The sequence below is a fragment of the Lathyrus oleraceus genome, chromosome 5 (genome assembly GCF_024323335.1).
Source record: "Lathyrus oleraceus cultivar Zhongwan6 chromosome 5, CAAS_Psat_ZW6_1.0, whole genome shotgun sequence".
NCBI classification, from domain to species: Eukaryota; Viridiplantae; Streptophyta; class Magnoliopsida; order Fabales; family Fabaceae; genus Lathyrus; species Lathyrus oleraceus.
Genome location: NC_066583.1, coordinates 519228702 through 519238161, shown reverse-complemented (window position 1 = coordinate 519238161; position 9460 = coordinate 519228702). Strand labels below are relative to the sequence as shown.

The following is a 9460-nucleotide window of genomic DNA, read 5'->3' as shown; positions in this document are numbered from 1 at the left end:
GTCCAAGGAAACCTCTGACCTCTCGCTCGGTGCGTGGAGCAGGCATTTCTTGTATAGCTCGGACCTTGTCAGGGTCTACCTCAATTCCTCGTTGACTAACGATGAAGCCAAGCAACTTCCCCGAACGGACACCAAATGTGCATTTTGCAGGGTTTAATCGTAATCTAAACTTTCTGAGGCGTTCAAACAGCTTCTCCAGATGGCTCATATGATCTTCTTCATTCTGAGATTTAGCGATCATGTCGTCAACATAGACCTCTATCTCCTTGTGCATCATATCATGGAAGAGAGTGACCATAGCTCTTTGGTAAGTTGCCCCAGCATTTTTGAGACCGAAAGGCATTACCTTGTAGCAAAAAGTCCCCCAAGGGGTGATAAAAGTGGTCTTCTCCATGTCATCTGGAGCCATCTTGATTTGATTGTATCCCGAAAAACCGTCCATAAAGGAGAAGACAGCAAATCATGCAGTGTTATCTACCAGAGTATCAATGTGTGGTAGAGGGAAATCGTCCTTTGGACTAGCTCTGTTCAGATCCCTATAGTCAACACACATCCTCACCTTACCATCCTTTTTAGGCACAGGTACAATGTTAGCTACCCATTGTGGGTACTTCGCCACTGCGAGAAAACCAGCGTCAAATTGTCGTTTGACTTCTTCACGAATCTTCAGAGCCATATCTGGTCTTGTTCTTCGAGGTTTTTGTTTTACTAGCGGGCATTTTGGCTGAAGCGGCAGCTTGTGCTCAACGATGTCGGTGTCTAGACCTGGCATATCCTGGTATGACCATGCAAATACATCCACATATTCTTGTATCAGCTTAACCAATCTCTCTTTGACGCTTGCTTCAAGTGTGGAGCCGATTTTGACTTCTTTCTTCTCTTCCTCTGTGCCAAGGTTGATTGTTTCCACCGGTTCTTCATGTGGCTGAAGGGCTTTGGACTCGTGCTCGAGCAGCCTTGCCAGTTCGTCGGGGATGTAACAATCTTCTTCACCCTCTTTTTCCGCTTGGTAGATAGGGGAGTCAAAGTTATGAGAGGTAGTAAAGTCATTGGATTCAACGGGGTTACCGTTTATTCTGCATGTTTGAATGATTGATTTCTTTTAGACAAAGTAAAAATTAAAGATGCATAAATGAAAAGTTTTTTTTTGTTTTTTGAAAAGATTGCCATTTTCTTAAGAGAAAGCTGAGTAAATGAATAAGAATTTAACAAAATTTCTTTTATTCACTGATAATGATTATTTGAAAATGAAAAGGGGCCCTACAACATGATCCATTAGCCTTGGGCAGAGCTAAGGACTTGAAAGGAAAAAACAACAATTATTACTTTGACAAAGGAAAAATTTCGGGGATCTCAACCGCCTTCCAGTTGTTCAAAGTTGTCTCACACCGGTAAACCAAATATGGCTCATCTTCATTTGCGGTGCTGTCTTCAATTGCATTGACCTGATCTCCATGAATGAATCCTGTGCTAAGGAATACTTCCTGGATGCTTCGGGTGTTGTCCTTTGTAGGGACTCGGGCTCCTTTCGCAGCGGAAGGCACATATCCCACACCAAAGCGATCATGCTTCTCACGAATATCAATAAGTTGACCCCAACCTTCAGGGTTTCCTCCTTCAATACTAGACTTTGCGCTTTTCAGAGAAGCGAAAGATGAACAAGCTTTCCCAACAGGGCCCTTCATTTCCACAAAAGTGGCATTGGCTATTTCAAGAGCTTGGAAAGAAGTTTCCAAAGCGTCCTCATCAGCCTCGATATATCTGAAGGATGAAAGGTGACTGACCACAAAGTCTTCTTCTCCAGAAATGATGATTAGTTGATTGTCCACCACAAACTTCATCTTTTGGTGTAAGGTGGAGGTAACTGCCCCTGCAGCATGAATCTAGGGACGCCCCAATAAGCAGCTATATGGTGGATTAATATCCATGACTTGGAAATTAATTGGGAATACATGAGGGCCAATCAATATGGGCAATTCAACCTCTCCAATCACTGTTCTCCTGGAACCATCAAAAGCTTTCACTACCAAGGCACTAGGCTTCATAGCTGGTCCTTGATAAGATAATTTGGCGAGTGTTCTCTTTGGCATAACATTCAGCGAAGATCCAGTATCAACCAACACTCTCGCCAAAGCATCATCTTTGCATTTCACCGAGATATGGAGAGCACGGTTGTGATTTTGTCCATCCTCAGGTAATTCTTCTCCACTGAAGCTCAAAGTATTGCAGGCTGTGATATTTGCAACTACTCCATCAAATTGGTCTACTGTTATGCTTTGTGTTACATGAGCTTGAGCAAGCACCTTCAACAAAGCTTCCCTATGGGCTTGGGAGTTCAATAGAAGAGACAGAATAAAGATCTTAGATGGTGTTTGATGCAACTGGTCCACAACCTTGTAGTCACTTTTCTTGATCAACTTCAAGAATTCAACAGCATCTTCGGATTGGACCACTTCGGGTTCTTTAGTGGGAGCTGCAATCGTTGATTCCTTATTTGGCCCTTGAGGAGTCACATTGAATTCAGGCATATAGATTCGACCACTACGGGTCATTCTGCTCATTCCTGCAATATTTGTGACGTCTTCACTTACAGCTTCTGTCACCTCAGCGTCTGAACTTCCTTCAACAACCTTATCCACAGCAGTAATCTCATATTTCCAAGGCACAACCTTGGTGCTCTCGTAGGGAAAAGGCGTGGGCATACATATCTCGACAGGCGATGGCTTACTGTTCACCAGGACCACTCCACCACTATAATATGGGATTTCGACTGGTTCAGGTAAATTGAAACAAGGTTCAATCACCAACACATCTTCGTTCTTCACAGCACTGGATATTTGAAGCATTCCTTCATCCATCAAGCCTTGAATATTGTCTCGCACCATCTGACACCCTTTTGGATGTGTGGCACACTCTTCACAATTTTCATGATTTACATTAATCAGGCCAGCTTCCACCAATCGGGCATGGAATGCCACCAAAGGAGTCTTCACATCATCCACCTTATCAACCGTAACACTAGCAGAGGCATCTTCAATGGCATTTACCGCGGGATCTCCATGGGGAGGAAGAGGATTGTTCTTCACATTCGGCCCCATGTCCTTAAAAGACAAGATCTTGCTCTCAATCAATTCCCGAACCCTATGCTTTAGAGCGTAACAACCCTCTAGGTCATGCCCGGGGGCACCTTCATGAAAAGGACAGTGTGAATTAGGGTTGTACCATGGAGGAAGACGATCAGGGGGAGGTCCCATAGGCCTGGGAACCACCAACCCCTTTTGCAACAAGGAGGGATAAAGCTCAGTGTAGGACATTGGGATTGGATTGAAGGTCGCCCTCTCCCCTTGTCTCCTATTTTGGTTCTGAGCATTCTGCCTCGGCGCTTGAGCTCTCGGTTGTTGATAAACAGGAGTTGCTGGTGCTTGTTGATAAGTTGGCGGAGCCGCAGCACGTTGTTGAACTAGAGCTGGTCGATAAGCTGGAGGCGCTTGATAAGCCTGAGCAGGCTGTTGATTGAATGCAGGCGTCACGGCAGCCACGTATGGTTGCGGAGCATACTGGACGGGATACATGGGTTGTTGATAGGGAATTGGTTGTTGAACATATTGCTGAGATGGATATTATTGTGGTCTCCTTCTTGGAGGAACTCTTCCTTGACCAGTAATCATAGCATTTGTTTCCCCTTCCTTCTTCCTAGGAAACCCTCCAGAGAACTTCTTCGGATTAGCACTTGAAGTTCCAGCTACAGCCGCTAGTTTGCTATTCCTTACACCATATTCCACGCGAGCTCCTATAGCAACCAGCTCGGAGAATCCCAAAGAAGCACTTCCAACCATCTTCTCGTAGAATTGGGGTTGGACAGTATCGATAAACAATTCAGCCAATTCTTTTTCAGCAAGAGGTGGTTCAATCTGGGAAGCCAGTTCCCTCCATCTCTGAGCGTACTCTTTGAAGGACTCCTTATCATGCTGAAACATGCTCTGCCACTGTCTTCTGTCAGGCGCCATGTCCATATTATACTTGTAATGTTTTATGAATACGTCTGACAGGTCTTGGAAACACCTGATCCTGTTCTGATCCAGACTTAGGTACCATTTAGAAGGAGCCCCGCTCAAACTGTCCTGAAAACAGTGAATCATCAGCTTGTCATCCTCCACGTGTGCAGCCATTTTGCGGTAATACATGATGAGATGGCTTTTTGGACAAGTGTGCCCCTTGTATTTGTCGAAGTCCGGGGTTTGAATTTTGCTGGAATCACCAACCCGGATACAAGGCACATTTCTTTGGCAGCAGATCCAAAGACGTGGTCTCCTTCTAGATCTCAGAACTTTTTCTCAAGGAGCTGCATGTTCTCCTTTACCTCCCTGAAATCCTCGAATCTCACTTCGTCACCAGCAATAGTTGAGTCGACAGTCTGATACATGTGGTTTTGATCTTCATAATGAGGAACATGCCTAGCATAGGCGGCTGGTGGAACAACAGTATGGATGACTGGACGTGCGTCGGTGTAAACTGGTAATGGCACAGCTTGTTGGACAGATTGCCCCATTTCGTGCACCACCTCCGCTCGGGGGACGAAGTCATAAGGTAGCCCATACGGAGGAAGGATTGAGGGTAACGTCCTCTGAGGTTGGACTTCTACTGTTGGGCCCATGGTCTCTGAAATAACGGTCGCTTGTGGAACCTCAAACCTGAAGGTTAAAGCTTGCAGCATCTCTCGCATCTGGGACATGCCTCCTTTGATTTCGTCTAGCTCAGCTCTAACTCGGGCGCTCTCTTGTTCTTGTTCAGCCATTCTCTGTCTTGCTCTGGCGCGAGTACTATACTGGTGTTGAAAATTCAGCGTAAAACTGGAGGAAGAAAGGGCGGAGTGAGACTCTTTTTTTTTTTTTTGAAAATGTATGAATGCATGTATGGATGCATTTGTTTGCAAAACTCTTGGTTAGTTTCAATCATTCATTTCAGAAACACCACAATACTTGTTCGCAAATATTTAAAGCAATAAGGAAATGAAACACAATAAAAATGAATCTCAAAAGCGATTTTTTCATTAATCTCATATCCAAGTTCAAATACAAACAACGTGCTCATGGCTTATGGGCTTTCCGAACCGTAGCAAGGTCGGTAGTCAGCCCTTCTAGCATTGCCTTACAAAACTTAATGAAATTAAAGACTTGATGCGGGGTGTTCTCTGGACACATGCACCAATCAGCTTCTTGCAGCTTCTCAGGTAGCTCTCGCATGATGGAACTCGCAAATCCGGACAGCTTCAGAAATTTTCCCTTCCACTCAGTGTAAAGCCCTTGGAGATCTTGGATAATGCGCACGTCTTCAGCCTTTGTCACCTCTATGTCCCTATAGAGGTTTCTCCAATATCTGCACTCACCTAGCAACACCATATAGGCAGCATCCTGATCCTCACCTTCAAGTGCTTGGATTCTAGCATCGTCTCGATCCAAATGATGTTTCAACCGTGTGCAAACTCTTTCTGACTCTTCAGTCTTCAGCTTCTCGCGTTCCAGAGTATCCTTGTATTTCTGAATGGTATTCTCTAGTTCATGAGTACGAATCTCAGAAATCAACCGTGCTTCTCTTTTCATCTCAAGGGTCAGTTCCAGAGTCTTGTTGAGTTTTTGAATCCGGAGTAAAGCTCTATCCAACTCCTCTTCCTTTGATTTGAACACCGATTTAATGCTATAGAGCGCTTGTCCAAACTTCTCCCTCCTTGCTTCAGACTCTCTAGCTCTTTTGTTGGAGACTTCAAGCTCTTTGTCCTTCTTTTGCTGATCGTCTTTCAAGTTCCCATTCTCTATCGAGACTCGGCCAAGCTTGATTCTCAAATCAGCATTTTCCAACTCCAACTCCTTGATACGTGCATTGAGCTTCTCTACATCTTCAGGTAATATGGGTTCTGGCTCCGGAACCAATGGATAGATAGAAGGATCAAATGGATAAGGGAGTTTAATCATCTGAACCCTCTCTCTAACCCAACAAGTGTAAGGCTCTTGGGCAATGACATTTCTCTTACCCAACTCCTTACCTTTCCTGATAACTGCTTGCCAAGACCTCTTGATCTTTTTCACCATGGGATGATCCGCTTCAACACCATGTAAGATGAAAGGCTCTAGAGCTTCAACTTTTAGAGGGCCATTCATAGGGTACCCATGCTGCCTTAGAGATAACATGGGGTTATAGTTGATGCAACCCTTGGTTCCTATCAACGGCACATTAGGGAAGTCTCCAATGCTGACAATCACATTCTCGGTTTCCCAATCCCTGATATACCACTTAACATGACTAGAGGTGAGGGAAGCTAACTTCTGGAAGGGCTTGAGTTCCTTTGAGACAAAAGGACCTTCTTCGGGCATATGGGATCTAAACCAGGCATGCAACAACTGTGCACAACATAAGACGATTCCTCCCTTCTTCTCATGACGATCATGGAGAGTGTATTAGAGATCTGCCAAGAGGAACGGTACAGGGTTACCAGAGAGGAAAATTCTCACCGCCAGGTGGTCCACAAAATCGTCAATATTTGGGAAGAGAACTATCCCATATACCAACACGGCTAACACAGCATAAAAGGCTTCTCAATTCCCTTCTTTTTCCATCTTCTTGGCCTGATCTTCCAAGAACTTCCTAGAAAAACCACTGAAAGGTCCTTTCACATCCCAATTGTCCACGACTTCAGAAACTTTTAGACCCAAAGCTGAAGCTATCCTCTTGGGAGGAATATCTTCATCGAGCTTAGGAAATGGATTATGATCCTTCAAATTCCGGCCTATGATCCTCTCAACCTCCTCCAAGGTAGGAGCCAACTGGAAGTCAGAAAATGTGAAACAACGTAGAGGTGGATCATAGAACTGAGCAATAGTCACTGCGGTCATCATGTCCATCTTCTCATTTAGGATGTCCAGAATTCTTCCATAGTTTTGCACAAAGCTGTTGAGTTTGAGGGGTGTTACTTTGGCACTCAACTTCTGTAGGCTGGTAAGGTCCACGTTCTTGTATTTGAACTGAAAAGTGCCTCTTCTCTCAGGATTCATTTTGCTAACAAGTCTCGGATTCCTGAAATGATGCGAAATAACTAGGAGTTTTGCTTTTTATGCATATGCAATGAATGGATGGATGCAATGTTTTTTTGTTTTTTTCTTTGGATAGGTTCAAAGGTCCGAGGTATGGATAAATTTGATTGCTTTCCAAAACGGGGTTCTCACCGGGTGTGATCTAGGGCTTTGTTACAAAGGATCCCCAGAGTCATTGATTCACAAGAATGTTTGACGCTTATGGGAAATACTTTCCGGTCGTCAACTCCATCAAGGGAATCTATTCTGGGTGAGGTTCTCGTACCGACCCTTACGAAGTATTCACCTCGGGAGTCCGTACTACGCAACCATCGACTGGGTTCTAGACAGGGTACTCAGAGTCATGGATTCAAAAGACTGTTTGACGCTTACGGAAAATACTTTCCGGTCGTCAACTCCATCTAGGGAATCTATTCTGAGCGAGGTTCTCGTATCGATCCTTACGAAGTATCCACCTCGGGAATCCATACTACGCAACCATCATTTCTAGTTGGCCAAAGGTTCAATGTTCTAAAGGTCCTTAGAGTCATGGACCCCTTTGAAACATCGACGCTTACGAGGTATACACCTTGGGCGACAATATTTGCAAAAGAATATACTCTAAGTGAGGTTCTCGTACCGACTCTTACGAAGTATTCACCTCGGAAGTCCGTACTACTCAACCATCGTCCTATCTTATGTTTTTCTTTTTTCTAGACTCGGGTGTAGAGCCTTTCCCACATGGTTTGCAATCAAATACCCAAATACCAACAATCACAATAGAACCAATATACAACAGATATATCAATATAATAATAAAGATAATAAAAAAGCAATAAATAAGGAAAAGCCACACAATTAAACAAACAAAGGCACACAGACGTCCTAACTAGGCTTGACTCGCTTAGGACTGTGTCCCCAGCAGAGTCGCCATCTGTTGTACCTCAAGAAAAAATGTGAGAACGACCTTAAGCGAAACGCGATCGCACACTCGCAATGATGGACTGAACAGAGTCGCCACCGAACTTTATTTATTCCTAAGAAGGAAAGGGGAAATATCGATAAAACCCAAGACAAAGAAAGGATAAGATATGGTCATCGCAACCAATATCAGGGTTCGGGAGTCGATTACGCAAGGGGAAGGTATTAGCACCCCTCACGTCCGTTGTACTCAACGGGAACCATTAGGTCAGTTGTGTGCGTTAGTGTTAGTTTGAAATGTTAGGCTTTTCAATTTATTAGGTGGGAAAAGAAAGAATAGAAGAGAGAAGAAATGTTTTTGGATTTTTGATGAAGGACTAAACCTAAGTTTTTTTATTAGTGGGCCTGACAAGATTTACAAATCCTGCTCCTACGTATCTCAAAAGAGAAATCAAGGCTTACGTAGTTCTGGGTAGAAAAATGTTTGTTTGTTGGTCGATTTTAGCGAAAGCTATACTGTATTAATCGACGAAAACATTGTTTTACCCAAAACAGATGAGGAGTGGACGCATACCACACATCAAACGGATTTATAAATCTACATTCGGAAAAGCGTCATTTATCTCTACTCAACAATCGTGGCCGAAACATTGTTTTGTATCACTTAAGACAATATATCTTTCGTTTATGAAAAAGGTTTTTGATTAATCGCACGGCGGCGAGAAAGAGTTTGATTGGTTTGATGTATTTTGAGTGATGGCGAGAACTTTGATGAGCGAGATATACATCTCGAATCCTAGCCTTAGGAGTGCACGGTATACACCATGTTCCATTTCCATCTTTATTGAAAGAGGTTAAGATAGGAATTAAGTATTTTGGAATTTGATTGAGAAAGGGTTTGAAGAAACCGCATTGACAATTTTAGACGATGGCGAGTACTAAGATAGGCGAGGCATACGTCTCGAATCCTAGTCTCAGGAGTGCATGGTATACACCATGTTCCATTTCCACCTTTATTGAAAAAGTGTTAAATAAGAATTAGGTATCTTAGATTTGATTGAGAAAGTGACTTGACCATAGATCAAGTATTGATGGACGTTTAAAAGAAATTTGAATGAGAGTTTGAGAGAAAACAAAGTGGATGAATTTGGATGATGGCGAGAGCTAGGATTGGCGAAATATACATCTCGAATCCTAGTCTCAGGAGTGCGTGGTATACACCACGTTCCACTTCCATCTTTATTGAAAAGGTCTTAACTATAAATTAATATTTTTTGAGTTTTTATTAAAAAAAATGGCTCGACGTTGAATCAAGCGTTTGGTGAAAGTTTGAAAGAAATGGAATAGAATAGGATGGAGAAATGGATTGGTTTGTTTATTGAGAAAATACTCGGCGTTGGATCGAGTCATATTTTTGTATTTTTTTTTTTGGAAATGGTTGATTTTATTCTTGTGTTAGTATCTAACTAAATAGT

The 9460-nt window shown here is 43.1% G+C and overlaps 1 protein-coding gene across 1 annotated transcript; it reads right to left on the bottom strand.

Annotated features, from left to right (window-relative positions):
- Positions 1–1322: 1322 nt before the first annotated feature.
- On the bottom strand, positions 1323–3572 carry LOC127081763 (uncharacterized). Its single transcript, XM_051021982.1, has 2 exons — positions 2009–3572; positions 1323–1870 (listed from the first exon to the last, which is right to left on the bottom strand). Exons 1-2 carry the CDS (start codon positions 3570–3572, stop codon positions 1323–1325), a joined length of 2112 nt encoding a protein of 703 aa, XP_050877939.1.
- Positions 3573–9460: the final 5888 nt, after the last annotated feature.

Bases quoted from the DNA above. Each gene is read 5' to 3' on its own strand.
- LOC127081763 (XM_051021982.1), bottom strand. From the start codon at position 3,572: ATGTATCCCGTCCAGTATGCTCCGCAACCATACGTGGCTGCCGTGACG. The intron at 1,871-2,008 runs GTTCCAGGAGAA...TTCATGCTGCAG, and splicing joins GGTAGTGAAAGCTTTTGATG to GGGCAGTTACCTCCACCTTA.